We start from the raw sequence: 15,755 nt of genomic DNA, 5'->3' as shown, positions 1-15,755 counted from the left end.
CTACAAGGCAGTGAAATCAGCTACTTCTGATAAAGACCTTCAGAACCTAATCAGACGCAGGAACAAACAAAACCACAACGTATGTGCTATGAGTCTATGGGAACGCACTGGGAGCTATTTCCCGTTCCTTTTCCACTTGTGAGACATCTTGTCATCTTGAATTTGGAATTGTGTTTTGATATGGGGTTGTAAATCTTTTGTAGTTTCATTGTCCCTACTGCAGGACCTAAAACCCTCATGTATTAGGAAGATAATTTTCTCTGAGTGGTTAGCAGGTGCCAAATGTAGCTCAAAACATCACTCAGCAGCTCAAAAGCATCACTGAGGTCTTGGTTTACAACTGACCTTGTTTGCTAGGCCTGTTTCCCAATTCTACTTAATTACGTAATTCTCAATATTTGTGTTTGTGGTTTTAAAAAAGCCCTTAGAAGACAGGAGAATCACTTGAACCTGGGAGGCAGAGGTTGCAGTGAGCCAAGATCACGCCATTGCACTCCACCCTGGGCAAAAAGAGTGAAACTCTGTCTCAAATTAAAAAAAAAAAAAAAAAAGAGCCCTTAGAATAATCTGGAACAAAAATTTGGTGCAAAATAACAGCACAGGCCGGGTGTGGTGGCTCATGCCTGTAATCCCAGCACTCTGGGAGGCCGAGGCGGGTGGATCATGAGGTCAGGAGATCGAGACCATCCTGGCTAACATGGTGAAGCCCCGTCTCTACTAAAAATACAAAAAATTAGCCAGGCCTGGTGGCAGGCGCCTGTAGTCCCAGCTACTCGGGAGGAGAATGGCGTGAACTCGAGAGGCAGAGCTTGCAGTCAGCCGAGATTGCGCCACTGCACTCCAGCCTGGGCAACAGAGCAAGACTCTGCCTCAAAAAAAAAAATAAATAAAAATAACAGCACAAATAATAAGCCTACCTGGGTTTTGGGAGAACTTCAGACCAAGGTCTGGCTCCTGGTCCTGCTGCTCACAGAATGTGGAGAGGGGGTGGTGGTCACAAAATCAAGGGCGTTTGCAGTCTGCACCACGCAGAAAAGTGAAGCCACCACCCCGTTCCTTAACACCTTCCTCACCCAAGGCCCTGCACCAAAGACACGCCAGGCTCCACTTCACCTCTTCACATGGCCCTCTTTTCACTGCTATCCTCCAAACTTGAATTCTTTCCCCAGCCTTTCTCTAGGATCACTGTATTATACACTTAAAACATGTTTGCAAGCTCTAGAATAAATAAAAGAATTTACTCGCCCCATTTCAGGGTGAAAACTTCTAGCACAATTTGAAATATTTTTAAGAATACTACCAATCCGTAAATATCATGACTTACTAATTTAAAGGAATAGCAGGTAATAATGAAATAAATGAGACTGAAGGGAGATACAATTAAGACTGGGTGCAATGTACCAATCTTTACTGTAATTATGTCAAGAAAATAACAATATCAAAAGAAAGGAAAAGAGTCAGTAGCAGAGAAATGGATGATTTAGAGATGCACACTCTGAAAGCTTTTACTTATGGAAAATGCTGCCTTCCGTTTATCATTCACTCAAACTGTGCTTGACGCCTAAGACTAGTTAATTGCACAATATTATTTCGTTAAGACCAAACAAATTACAAATCAGCTTTTCGCGCTTGGTTCAGAAGCCGGAAACGTCAGATTCCTTTTCCTGCAGCAGAAATCTTACATTTCCCTCAATCTCCCCGGGCAACTTAATTTAATGGTGATGTGTGGAAGTTTCCATAGAATTCTATGGGGAAAGTCCCACGGGGATTTTGGGTGAGGCTTATTCTGCCCTAAGTGCATGCTGAGTGAGGGTGGCCTTTTTCTTCCTCCAGCCCTTCAGCAGATCGTTCTGTCAAGCCCTGCAGTTAGTGGCCTCTCATACCTGGCACTTGACAACTCCTCCTTGATGATGCTTCCACATGAGGCAGCACAGGGAAGACGCCCCCGGGCAATTCTCACTAAGCAGGAGCAGGAGGAGCTGGGCCCTGGCAGCCCCTTGAGGAGCACTGGTCTGCTTCAGCCACGCCACCCTCGGGAGCTTGAGAACACAGGAACTGGCCTCACTCCTCGGTGCAGGATCCCTCTGTTGCCTGGGCTTCTGGGAACGCTCGCATGCCCCGTCCACTGGAGAGCCGAATGCAAATCATGGGGTGGGGGCCCTGCTTTTCTCTTGCCCTTACCCTCAATGGTGGCCCTGCAGCTGCCGGCAGATCCCCCTCCTTTCTTGACGCCAGGTCCCTGACTCAGGGTAGCCCATTGGCTGCTTTCTTCATAAGCCTCCTCCCACATCTGGGTCTTGAGTCCTAGGTTGAGATTGTCTTTCCTGGTTGAGTCCTGACCAAGACCCAGTTCTGAAGTCTTGGAGCATCTTCTGGCCACAGAGACAGCATGGGGTGGTCTGAAAGGCCTGTAGAGGTTAAATGACCATCACCCTCGCTTGGGCTTGTCCAGACTACTGGCCTTCATCAGGGCCAATAAGGTCAAGTGCTGACCAACAGCTGCTGCAAAGCCTGCTGTGCTCACCTTTCCAACAAAGCTGGGGACGCCGAGGGCTGAGAGAGCCTGTGGCTTATCCAAACGGGACTTTCAGTGGAGCTGGGAAACCAATGGGACCCTGAGACCTCTAAACGGTGTGTGGCTGGAGTCAAGGTGGGGATGGAAGGCCTTTAAGATTTTTCTGAGGATAGGGTGATCGGAATCGTCTCGCTAAAAGATTACCTGACAGCTAAATAACGTGTTTAACAGGAGCAAAAAGGAGACATAAATAAATATGAACAAATGGTCTGAGCACTGTAGGGCAGGTCTGTTTCTATTTGCTGATATTACAAACCTAGATCAGTAGTTATGGCAACACCACCCAGGCCCAGGAACTGATTTAGATATCATTGCAGGCTCCACTTCCACATAAAGGATAATATTCCTTCCTAGAATGATATGCAGGGGGTGGTGAAAAACAATGGGGCAGGAGGATGCTTTCTGCCTGTAATGATCTCACATGAGGACATTTCAATATTTCTAAGCTATGGGAAAATCACTGGGAATACGACAAAAACAGCATAGAAATCCTGGAGGATCAATTAACTGTATCCCACATCCTGTCCCATGAGAATGCAGAATCTGCCCACTTCAGTCTTCAGACTGGGGGAGAACCCTAGAGATAGCTAGTCGGTCTATTCCCAAATGCAGAAAGCCTCACCCTAGATTTTGGGCCAATGCTCAAGGTCTCAGTTGACTGACCAGTTAAGAGAATGTGAGGCAGGCATTGGTATTCCACTGTTGAATAGCCTCCAATTGCAGTAAGACCATCTGTCATATCACAGGTGTTTCTGGGAAACTCGGCTATTCCTGCAGGTCGAATATTTCAGCTAGGTTTCTCTTAAATTCTACTAAAGAAAGGGTCTTTCCTAAATGTATTAATATTAGAAAGGATCCACGTAATCGACTACAGGGAAATTCTCTTTCAGTTGTACTGAAACAGTTGATGTTCATTCTGTATGACTTGTGATAATTGCTGGAGTCCACAACTTTTTACAAATTTTAAAACTTGATTTATGAACCGGTTTTTCACCTTGAAGCAAAATGGTAGTCAAGAAGTTTTCAAGTGGGCATTGCGTTCTGTAACAAAGAATGAATATCAACAACATTTAATGGCTAACAAGGATATTTGGTGTGCATTTAGGGAGCATATAGGTAAATGTTTTAAATAAGAATATTCTTCTATGTAATTTTCTAACTTAACACCAGCAAAAGAAATCAAGCTAATTTAAAGATGCTACCAACGTAATGGAATTCTTATGATACCAAAGTTGAAGAGGTGAAAAAACCCAGATATCAATCTGTGCTAGGACAATAACATAATCCCATAAATCACCCCCAATGGTGCAAAATCATTTGATGATGGAAAGTCAGCAAAGGCAACAGCAAGCATCCACAGCAGTAGATTTATGAGGGCAAAAAGGAGGCTCTTCTGAGTTTCCTGTGAATCTCGGTAACAATACAGTCATGGACAGAAACACCTGAGGCACCTGGAGGTGAATATTGCCATGAAACGCTCATCGTTATGAAAGCAGATCTCTGTGTGCATTGGATGCTGCTGTGTCTTGGCCATACATTTCTGTGTATTTAATTCAATAAATCTCCTTCTCCTTTAGAAGCAGGAACATCTATTGATCACCTTCTCTATGCAAGGAACACGTGTCATCATTTCCTTTGATCCTCATCATTCATATGAGCAGTTGGGTTTATGCTCCTTGCCTTTAGGGGAGGCCTCTGATGCTCAGGGAGGTGGGTGCCTGCCCAGGAGTGAGCCACGCTCAGGAGGGGGAAGGGGCTGGAGCCTTGCCTCTGCCTGCAGATCCCCAGCTTTATCCCAGCCCCACCCACCAATAACATGGGAGAACTGAGACACCTGTTGGGCTCCTAAATCTTGATCCCAATTGCTCCGGCCCTGAGCTGCAAAATAAGGTTTAGGATCTTTCCCAAGACAGCCATTACCACCTAGAGCCACATACTACCTGGGGTCCATGCTCTCCTCGGGGCATATACATTTGGATGGGAAAAATGTCTCCAGTTTCACTAACTTTGAACTGCAATTCAGCACTTCCTATAATTAGGATTGAAAGTTAAGAAACCACAGCAGTATTAGCAATGCCTTGGCTTTGTCACCAATAGACAAATGTTTTAAAATCACATTACAGTTGTGATATTGTTGTAGATATTTTGAACTGTCATTGATGTTCATTATTGTCAGATTAGGAGAGTGTGAGACCTGCCTCTAGATCTTAATATTTAATATGTTAATAAAGTGCTTTTTAATTTATTTTAGTTCGTGTTTTAAAAACATGTTCTGATAACTGTATTTAAGTATAATTGATTTCCTTTGAAATCCTATGCATTTTGTTTTGTGCAACTAAAGACATTATTCTGGGGAGGAGTCCGCAAGTGTCCCCAGATGCCTCGAGGCCATGCAGTCCTCCAGGTGGCTTCAAGGGGTCTGAATAAAAATAGCGTAGAAATCCTGGAGGATCAATTAACTGTATCCCACATACAGTTAAGGGACTGTGGGACTCCTGTGGTTGGTTGCCTGTTTCTCTTTGACCAATCATCAAGAATAACCAAGAGCCCTCTATCTCTCTTATGAAAAGGCAGATGCCAGGATACCCTTTTAAATGAAATTACTAATCAAATAAGCACTTCAATTCAGTTCAAACTCACTTTTTATTAGATCAGTTTTATTTGTGAATTATGGTAATGTCCTTTAAGTGTTGTGACATTTTTATCTTTATAGTTAGAGTAGCAGTCTTGTATGAGTTCTCTAAGATAATGATGTTTCATCATGTACATTATAAAAGAGATCAAAGGAAGTCAGCAGGGCTCTGGAGGGGTGGGGTCACAGCCACCAGTCTCTGCAGCTCTCCTGCATTCGTTTTAGGCATTGTTCACATTGGATGAAGGCACTTCCCCTGGAGGATCCTAACCCGCTACTGTGGACAAGGCCCCTGGCTTTGCTGTGCTCTTCTTTCCCACCCAACCTGGAGGAGGAAGGGCTCCCACCCTAGAGACGCTGTCAGACGCAGGCACATGTGTGCTGCAGGAGAGGGCTCTGATAGAGAACAGCCTCCTTGCACAAAGCCAGGTTAAATACATTATGATTCATTTAGTATTTTGATGACTCTTAAAAAGTTACATTTTAAAGGCTTCTATAATACTCAACTAGTTACAGTTAATTTAAGCTTGTAACTCACTCAATTCTCGTGAAGTTTCCACTATGGTATTTTTATTTTTCCTTGGCTGAGAAGCAGAGTTGAGTACTGTACGTCACTAATCATGAAGGACTCCAGCACAAATTAATCCTTGCAGCAATTAATCTTTACTTGGTACAGTTATATCCAATTCCTGACAGGCATCTTATGGGAAGCAATATGGGCACCCAATCTGACACTAAGTAATCAATCACCCTAATACATACATATTGATCTGTAAGGCAAAAATAATTGGTTTAATAATTTTGTGCCCAAAAGGTCCAAATTCATAAGATATTAATCACAGCTTTTTATTAGAACCAAAATACAATAAGTTCTGTAACTCCATATTCTGATATTTGCAAATGTCTGATCTTCAAGATCAAAAAATGAGAATTACCCTTAAAATATTTTTCTGGAAATTTTCCCTTCAATTTCCAAGTGAGCTGAGGACAATTCAACTTTACGTGTAACTGATCCTTTACCAGACAGTATTTCCTTAGCTCCTTCATCAAAGAACTCAGTGAAACACCTTGAGAATGCCTGCCAAATACTGTGATGAAGAATTAGTACTTATGTTAGAGAAATTATTTTAAGGTAGCCATGACTTCAATCTGAGTGGTTTTACCAATGTAACAATTATGTGCAAAAAGCACTTCTTTCTTGAGTTATTTTCAGAATCTCTAAAATGCCTTTCCCTTTCATATACAGAATAAATAAAGCTGTAATAATTATCTTTCTCCTATGGTTTCAAGCAATTAACACATTCATCCATTTTGCTCAATCAATACAAGGAGCTTATGATGAATCTAGGCCGATAATTTGTCCAACGTTGCTGATAATTCCGTACCACGTGTCAGACTTGATGGATGCACCATCCGTCCTCTCGTGGATTGATTCTGAGTATTGTAGGAAAACCACGCACCATGGAACTGCAAAGGCATTCCTAACATCCATATGTGCCATGAGGAACAATAATACTACACGTGGTACTTGCCAACTAGACACCTCCTCAGAACCAGGTGGCTCTGGCTCTGGGCTGGTTGCCTGGTGGCAGCTCAGCTCTGTGCATGATTCAACCTCAGCAAGCCTCAGTTTCTTCCTCTGTAAAATGGGAATAACAACAGCACCTACCTCACAGGCCGCTATAAGGATTTAACCAAATCATTCACATAAAGCATTCTGCACAGCAGCTGACCCACAGTAAGCACTTACGTTGCATCGCAAGAAGGGGCAAAATGAAGAGGGTGGGGAGTCTGCTCAGGGAAACAGATCTTGTGGCAAACATTTATTTGGCACACACAAGGTGTTGGATGTTTAGCAAAGAGAAGGGGCAATACAGTTGTAATTATGTAAACTGGCAGGATAAGCACAGAAATGAATTTTTTCTGAACAATGCCGAGCTTCCTCCTCCGCAGTTCAGAGGGGAAGTCATCGCTTTTATTGAACGAGTGGTTGAGGAGCTGTTTGCAGAGAAGTTGGGGCATCTGGGCAGGGTTTTTAAGGATGGCCAGGGACTCACCTGGTGACCATGGGCAAGAGGGGCTTCCAGGCAGGAGGGGCTGGTGGAAGAGAGGCCTCAGTGGGGGCTGTGGCCGATGGAGGAATGCCATCATGGCTGCACAGTGCTGGGAAACTTGAGCTCTATTTCATAAGGTTCATAACAAGATGTGATAAAGCTAGGTCTGCATTTTAGAGGAGCCATGCAGGTAGCATCAGGGAGGATGGACAGGGACAGAGAGACTGGATGGGGGCACTGCAGGAATCCAAGCAGTGGACAGGCACCCACGAGGCAGGAGCACAGGGCTGGAGAGGAGGAGAGTGGGAGAGGACAGCCTAGCACTGAAGAATAGGAACAGAAGAGGCTCGGTGAGTGTGGCTCCCTGACCACGCCCAGCCCTGCTGGCCAGGTAAGGGGCAAGGTCGGGCAGCTTCTTCTGACTTCTGCAGACACACCTGCTCTCATCTCCCAATCCTTTGCCACCCGATTGGTCCCAAATCTGCTCTCCCAGTCTGGTGTCCTTGGTCCTCCCACTCAGCTGGTTTCCTCCTAGCCTTGTGGGATTGGCAGGCCAGGGAGAGGACCAGGGGAGTGTCGCAGACGTTATGCAGAATGGGGAAGGGTCATCATGGGAATGCCAAGGGCAGTGTCACTACAGTGCTCTGTGAATGAATGAATGACGTGTGTAACAATGAGAAAATAACTGAACAATTAAACCTTAGCTTAGCTTGCTGACTTACTGAGTAGGAAAGTGTAGACATTACCGGAAACGTTTCTGCCATTACTACAACTTCTTGATCGGTGTAGGGGCATGCCTGGCCTTTCCATTTATCAGCAATGAAACCATATTCCAAAAAACACTGAGTGACTAATGCCCCATGTTAATGTCGAGTCTCAATCACCCTTAAGTAGAGTGTTTTCTCTAAGAACATCACCCGGAATTTCTGAAGACCCTGCTGACCCCAGGACCCCACTGTGCGCATGTCCCCATTATATACCCAGGCCACTGTCTATTGTCAGATCCATAGATATTTCCTAAATATTAACAAAAAATACTTGTGAAGCCACTTGGCATGTCAAAAGCAAATGTGAAGGGTTTTGTCTTCTCTCCATTAGAGGGTACGTTCCCTGTGGCAGGCACTTGATGTGTATCTGATCCACCAATGACGCCTAGGAAGTTCCTGCATGACGGGAGGCACTCGATTCCCGTGCTGTATTAATCAGTCAGCCATGGCTCTGGAGGGTCCGCTCACACCACCCTCCGCAGCTGCGTCTCATCGAGGGTGGAGTGAATCATCCCTACATTTTCTTTTTCAGGGTTTACACTCCCTCGTAATCTACACAAGCAGTCCAGGGAGGAAGGCTGGCTTTAGGATGGCATCTCTACAGAAGTCGGGCTTCGAAGGTGCTGAGTCAGGGTTGACCTAGGACAGGGAGTCTGAGCCAGGTGGGGTGGGGAGGTTGGGGGGATTAATTATCAGTACTTCTGAAGCTCTGGGCTGTGGTTACTGGTGGGTGAGGCTGTGTCTGCCAGATGGGTGGAGAGGGAGGAGGTGGACCATGGCCAGCGTCAGGCAGCTTTTCCAACCCGGGCTGCCCATTAGAATCATGAGGAGCTCTTCGGACCAGCCTCTGCCAGGGCCTGATCCTAGACCACAAAGTCTGAGTCTTTGAGGGGACAGCCCTGGTACTGAAATAATTTGCACACTCCTCAGGGCATCTAATGTGCTGCCAGGGTTGGGAACCACTGGCAAAGAAAGGACTAACACTTGTGGCCAGCCATCCTCTCCCCTCCTGACTACCACATCAGCACATCTAGGGCAGCAACAATCTCTGATTCTAGGAGCTCCAAAGTGTGGCTCAAAAACCCTGCCACAAGTGTCTGTTTTGTTTCCTGAACTATAAAAGCCATTTCTGCTGGTGTCTTATCTGCCTCTGACATGGTACTAGTGAGGCTGCCTTCCTTCTAAACCTGGGTGTGGACGAGTCTCTTCCTGGCAATGAGAAGGGAGACACTGATCAGGTTGTGGGTGCCAGGCTTTCATTCAGGCTTCAGCTCAGTGTCCACGTGGGCACATTCCACTAAGAAACAGCCATGAACCTACACTGTCCTTACAGAGAAAACCAAATCTCCCCCATCGCTTAAGGGAAATCAGAAAAGTATACGAAAATACACTATAGCCCTCTTCCTGCAAGTTCAGATTCTCAAAGTCTCATAGTGAAGTAAAAGTAGCTTCTACCAGGAGCTGCCCCATGCACCCTGGGCTGAGCTGCCGGAGCTCTCCAAGTGGGTGTGGGACTATTCTTAGGATGCAGTCCTGCCTGTGTCCTCCTGCCTGCCCTACTTGATAGAAGAACAAGTAGATATTTTTTCCTCCGAACAGTCCAGCATATCGACACCTCAAGCTGCAGGGTCATCGGTGGTGGCAATAATCTCCGTCCCCTGTACACAGCACAGGACATAACACAGTGACTCATAAGCATGCTACCAAAAATCCACGTCTCCCTGGACAAATCAGATGGCGTTACCCACCCCTGCCAGTCACTATTTTTGCTCTAGGTCGTTCTAGCTTCCCTCTGGGTGTGCAGCCATTTCTCTGCTCAAAGCTGCGGGCAACATTCTCTATCCAGTGCCTCCCTGCATGTGGCTTCATCTATTGCTTTTCAAACTAGCACAGCAGCTGCAGAAACAAGATGAGCAACTGGTTAAGAAATTCCTGTTTGGTTTCGTTATGGGCTGAATTGTTTCTCCTCCAATCACCAAGGTACATGGTGAACCCCTAACCCACAGCACCTCACAGTGTGACCTTATTTGGAGATAGGGTTTTTAAGAGGTAATTAAGTTAAAGTCAGATCAGGAGGATGGGCCCTAATCCAGTCTGACTGTGTTCTTACACGAAGAGGAGATTAGGACACAGACACACACAGAAGGAAGGTCATGTGAGGATACAGGGAGGACACAGCATCTACAAGCCAAGCAGGCAGGACTCCGGAGAAATTAGCCCTGCTGACACCTTGATCTTGGACTTCCTGCCTCTGTTATGGCAGCCCCAGCTACCATACAGGGCCTAATACAGCCCAACCTAATACAGGGCCTTTAAACATTTTGCGTGATGTACGGCTGGGCAAAGCGGCTCACGCCTGTAATCCCAATATTCTGGGAGGCCGAGGTGGGAGGACTGCTTGAGCCCAGGAATTTGAGACAAGCTGGGCAACATAGTGAGACCCACATCTCTACAAAAAATAAACGAAATTCGCTGGGCAAGGTGGTGTGCACCTGTAGTCCCAACTACTTGGGAGGCTGAGATGGGAGGATCACTTGAGCCCAGGAATTAAAGATTACAGTGAACAACGATCACGCCACTGCATTCCAGCCTGGGTGAGAGAGGGGACCCTGTCTCAAAAAAATCTCTGTGTTATAGCATGTTAGAAGCCCACAGATTTTAGGAGCCCAATGGGCTGTTCATCTTTGTCACTCTTTCTGATGAGACTGCTGGTTTTACAGTCATAAGTGAAGTGCTATTTCTAGGCCTAGTATTTTGGAAGATGGGCTTTATGTATGTCTCTGTGTGTGTGTGCACGTGTGTGTGCACTTGTGTTTCCCAGTGACACCATGGTGTAGCCCCCTTTCAGACCCAAGGTAGATTTTAGTGACATCACTGCATATCATTTCACAAAGCTGAGCTGCAGAGCCCTTTACTCTTTCCTTACACTTAGACAAGTGTCCTTTATTAAAAAACATCCAGAAACCGTCAGGCAAACAGAACTTGTCCTGCAATTGCTTTCTAATTTTAAGTTCAAACAGTAAGACTCAAGGATGCTTTAGTCCTGATGTTCTGTGAATCTTCTGCGGATGGCTGGCTGAGCAGCTCTTCTCTGTGGACAGAAAGGATTACCACAATGGTCACAGTTAATAAACGACTGCCTGGAAACAGCAAGGTGCTTGGATGGCACCTGGCCCGACTGCCATTTCCAACAGCTTTTACTTATGCTGATGAAATTTCAGAGCCTTGCCACTCATGAGCTGTTATGAGAGCATGCGGCTGTATAAACTCCACCTGACTCTGTGAAACTATGGTTTCCTCACCTGTACAACGACCATCAGAGGAGCAGAACCAGGGAGGTTCACACGTCCTCAAACATCCTATGTTCTCTGCTGGCCCAGAGTTTGGCACAAGCAAGTAGGAAATGCTTCCTGCTGCTGCTGCTGCAGTTATTATTATCAACACCGGGCATGCCGAATTGTATGGTTCACTCTGAGGGGCCAGGAGAGGAGTGAGGAATTGTCACTCAATTGCCATTTGGTTCCCTGCCCCTGGCGATGCCTAATTAACTAAAAAGGGGACACTCAGGAGGTGAGCCACAGTGAAAGCAGGGCTCTGAGTCAGTGAACCATCAAGCAGCTTTTAGGGACCCTGCTGCACACACAACTGCCAGAACAAGTTCCCTGGCCAGTCACACCATCGTCCCATGCTCCAAGCCTGGAGTGGAAGCCAGTAAACTCTGGCACTCTTCATGGCCAGCATTCCCCAATGCTGATGCTACTTTGTCTAGGTTTACAGAGTCCGAAAATGCAGTTTTTGTAGGTTAAGCTACCTACTAGGTGCAAGCACTGTGCTGGGATTACAGGCTACTTTTATTTCAAAACCAACATCTTCCAGCTTTTGAATGCCAAAAATCTTACACTGGAGCTGTGGGTTGTATTCTTTTGGTTCAGTAACTAATAAAGGATGCAAATAATTATTTAAAAGTATACTTTTAACATTTTCACCAGTTCACTCTAAAAGTACAGAGTTTTAAAATCCAATTCTAAAAAACTAAGAGTTACCTAAAAATGTCTCTAGTCAAAAGAGGGTTTAGTAATAGACAAAAGGGGAAGATATGTATATCATTATTTCCACATAGAATATATCATATAGGAAATTTATATATTAATTCAATTTAAGACAACCACAACTCATACAGCAACATGCAAGAGATTTTGGTAACACAGGCCAGAGAGTCACTTAAAAGCCTCACGGAATGACTGAATTTATCATATGATGTGATAAACTTAAGCTTTTTATTGTACACAAAACTGTTAAGGAGATATTTTTATGTTACACACAAAACTCTTAAAATTGTTTTACAATTTCTCTAGAAGTATAGAAACAGCGTATCCTCAATTCAGAAAGTTCAGCTGAGCAGTGAATATTTTCCTCCATAAAAGAAGCAAACCAGCCTTTTCTAACTCTGCAGCTTACGAAAATGAATCCTAAAAAAGAAATCCCGAAAAGTATCAGAACATAACTAGAATATAACTACTCTCCCTTTTAAAGTAATTATCGGTTTGGTAGCTGTCCCAGTTCTCCTAATCAGGTATTTTGATTGCTTTCCCAAAGCATATTACCTCTAAATGAGGAAATAATTTGGTAACTACCATATGTGCTCTGAACAACCAGTAGGTAGTGAATTTGCAAAAGTACATAAAGAGACAATCAACCTCAGGTTACCTGAAACACCATCAGAATCCTTTTGTGCACAGAATCCTAAAACATTAATGACTATTCATTTCTTCCTTTCTTTCACTGCATTTTGAATATTTTATGCATGCCACACATTACCCTCTCTTAGACAGCTGTATGTTGGAAGCAGCATGAAAAAATGCAAAGAAATTGAACTTGTACTTTAAAAAGTGCTGATATTTCGCCTCTATTTTAGATGTGGAATAGACAATATAACACGATATGGTAGGTGGAGGGCAATGGGTTCAATTAGGATTTTATCAAAGTAAGAAATGAAAACGTTGATAATTACTTTCAATAAAGAAATCTCTCACTTGCAAACTGTACACGAGAATCTCAATTTTAAATACAGAGAAAAGAAAATATACTTACAAGGATCTGTGTATTTTATATATTGCCCATTGATATACTGCCGCTTGGCATATGGGCACCAAAGGAATTATTATTATACACAGCATTAATGTAAAAATGGGAAACATTCAATTTCCTGAGGTCCCTCTCTCTCTTAAAAAAAAAAAAATTCCCCATTTCTCATTTCAAGCCTTTATTTTCTTGCATCCTTCAAAATATAGGCAGTGGTCCAGTTCATCTCTAAGATCTCTTCCAAGTCTAAAATATTAGGACTCTGTGATCCCAGAAGGGAATACACATTCCTCTTCCCCTGATCCTCAATGTCATCTTCACTGCGAAGAATGAAAAACAATAACAGACTGTTCCAAAGAATTCTGATTAGCAGTGATTCAAGAAGCAAATAACCAAGGCATTTCTGCAAAGAATTCTGCCACATCATTTGTATAAATCCTGCTTGAAAAATAAAACTGAGATCCCCTACCCCCCAGGCTTGCATTCTATCACATGAACCTTTCGTCAGACTCAACATTTAACTGCAGGATGGAAAACAAACCTCTGATATTAAAGCACTAAGCCTCCCTCAGCTGAAGATGTTTTTCTAGAGTTGTTACACCATGCTATTTCTAACTCGGGAAATATGTGGAACCTAAACCTTAGAAAAGAGGGACTGGCAGGATGGGTCAGGAATTACCTGACCTTCTCTGCTGGAGTTAGGATGCTATTTGTTTGGAATCCCAGGGGTTCCAGCTTTAGTGAAATTGGCAGAACAAGCATTATTTGATGAGTGTGAAAGAGCCTGCAGTGAAAGTGCCAGGCAGGGAAGAAGTGATGGCTTCTGATAGGCCGCCTGTAGAAAGATCAAGCCGAGGTCATTTGGGGTCTTTTAAAGAAAACAATGATTTTTCATAAATCTAAAAGATGCCCACACAGCAATGTAATTTTCTTAAGTAATGCTTAATATTGATTCAGAAAAACACCAGAGAACTCAACCGCAGTCGACAGCATATAAGTCGAGCAGATAACACCATCACGCACTCACCCTTCTCGCAAGTACTTTGGGGTTTCTTTGCGTAAAGCTGCCATCTGATGCAACAGATGAGAAGGCTCAGGAGAACTGTTTGGCCCTTAGTTTGGTATTTCGTTAAAATCTTTAGCCCTGATAAAGGATTTAACTGCTTGGGGCAGTGGGGTGAGGGGATGAGGAAAAAGAAGCAGGTCTGAAAGAGACCAAGACCTGGAACATCCACCCCAGAGGTGGTGGTCCTAAGGGGTTCGGGGAAGGAAGGGGGTGCTCTGAGGGGAAAACAGGCATTGCCGTGGCGGGGTCTGCTCTTGTCCCTTAAGGAAATGCCCAAACCACACCTCCGCCTCTCTAGAGTGCGCTCCCAGGAGCAAAATTTCCACCTTTACCAGGAGAGGCAGCCCAGAAGAAGGCAGGGGGCGGATTTACAAGCAGGCAGCTGTCCCTCCCCAGGGCACCCACCTGCAGACCTCCCACCTGAGTCCCCTGCGGAGGAGCCTTGTGTGTGTGTGTAGGGGGGGGGGGGGGGGGGGGGAGATCAGCTGAGTTGGACACTTAAATCCTGAGGTCCAGGAAAAGTTCTCACCTTCATAGAGATTATAGGGACAGGAGATTGAGGAGCAGACAAGGGAGGGGCGAGAAAAGGTGAGACGGGGGGAAAGAAGAGTAGGGGAGCCAGGGAGGGTGGAGAAGGAAAAAATGAAAAAGGAATGGGGGTGGGAATAGATGGGGGGACAGAGAAAGGGATGAGAGGAGAAAGAGTCCAGGAGGAAAGGGTGAGGAGGGTATGGGAGAGGGAGGCTAAGGAAGAGGGATGGAAGAGAATTATGGAGGGATGAGGAGAGAATGAGCAAGGTAGAGAGACCAGACGGCAGAGACCGAGACCAGAGAGACGGGCAGAGACGGAGACCAGACGGGGACGGGAGAGACGGGACGGAAAGCAGGGGCAGGAAGAAAACGCTCAGGGAAAAGAGGTGGAGGCGCTCGGAGCATCCCCGTGGGGCGCTGGTGTAGACAGAGCCAGGAGACAGATGGCCGGAGGGGCCGGCGCTGGCCCTCACCTCTGGGCCCGGGCGCCCGGCGGCGCTGCAGACCCGATCTCGGCCCCGCGCCCCCAGCCCCGCAGCTCCGGCGCGCGCGCCTTACCTGGCCCTTGACCAGGCTGGCTGCGAACTGGCGCATGACGGCCTCCACGGTGTAGGCGCTGGACCAGCCGCGCGGCGTGAGCAGCTCCATGCAGATGGCGCCGCCGTCCAGCACGTAGCCGTTCTCCAGGCGCGGGCTGAGCACCCGCATGAAGGGCGGCGAGAAGGGGAAGTTGTCGGGGAAGGTGAGGTTGAGCAGGATGAACTCGGTGTTGGTCTCCTTCATGTCCTGCCACAGCACCGAGTCCTTGTCCACCTGGTGCAGCTTCACGTTCCAGTCGAACAGGCTCTCGTCCACCAGCTCCACGGAGATGAAGCGGTCGCTAAGGCGCGCGATGTCCTGCAGCTCCTTCATGAGCCGCCGGCTGCGCACCTGCGTGCAGTGCTGCTGGCGCGCCGCGGGGACCAGGCTGCCGCCCGCCGCCGCCGCCACCGCCGGGCCCGGCCCCGCCCTGGCGCCCGCTGCCCTCTCGCGGGGGCCCCCGGCCACC

General features: G+C 46.1%; 1 protein-coding gene across 1 annotated transcript in view; it reads right to left on the bottom strand.

Moving 5' to 3' along the window:
* Positions 1-15,754, bottom strand: part of UBE2QL1 (ubiquitin conjugating enzyme E2 Q family like 1) — a gene marked incomplete at its 5' end in the record, with an annotated part of 43,681 nt that extends 27,927 nt beyond the window's left edge. The window contains one exon of the mRNA XM_032136094.1: positions 15,266-15,754. Within this exon, the coding sequence (XP_031991985.1) occupies positions 15,266-15,754 (489 nt within the window). The remainder of the gene's footprint in view (positions 1-15,265) is intronic.
* Position 15,755: the final 1 nt, after the last annotated feature.

Source organism: Hylobates moloch, unplaced genomic scaffold (genome assembly GCF_009828535.3).
Source record: "Hylobates moloch isolate HMO894 unplaced genomic scaffold, HMol_V3 SCAFFOLD_17, whole genome shotgun sequence".
Lineage (NCBI taxonomy): Eukaryota > Metazoa > Chordata > Mammalia > Primates > Hylobatidae > Hylobates > Hylobates moloch.
The sequence above is the reverse complement of the archived record's forward strand: the minus strand, read 5'-3'. Positions and strand labels throughout refer to the sequence as shown.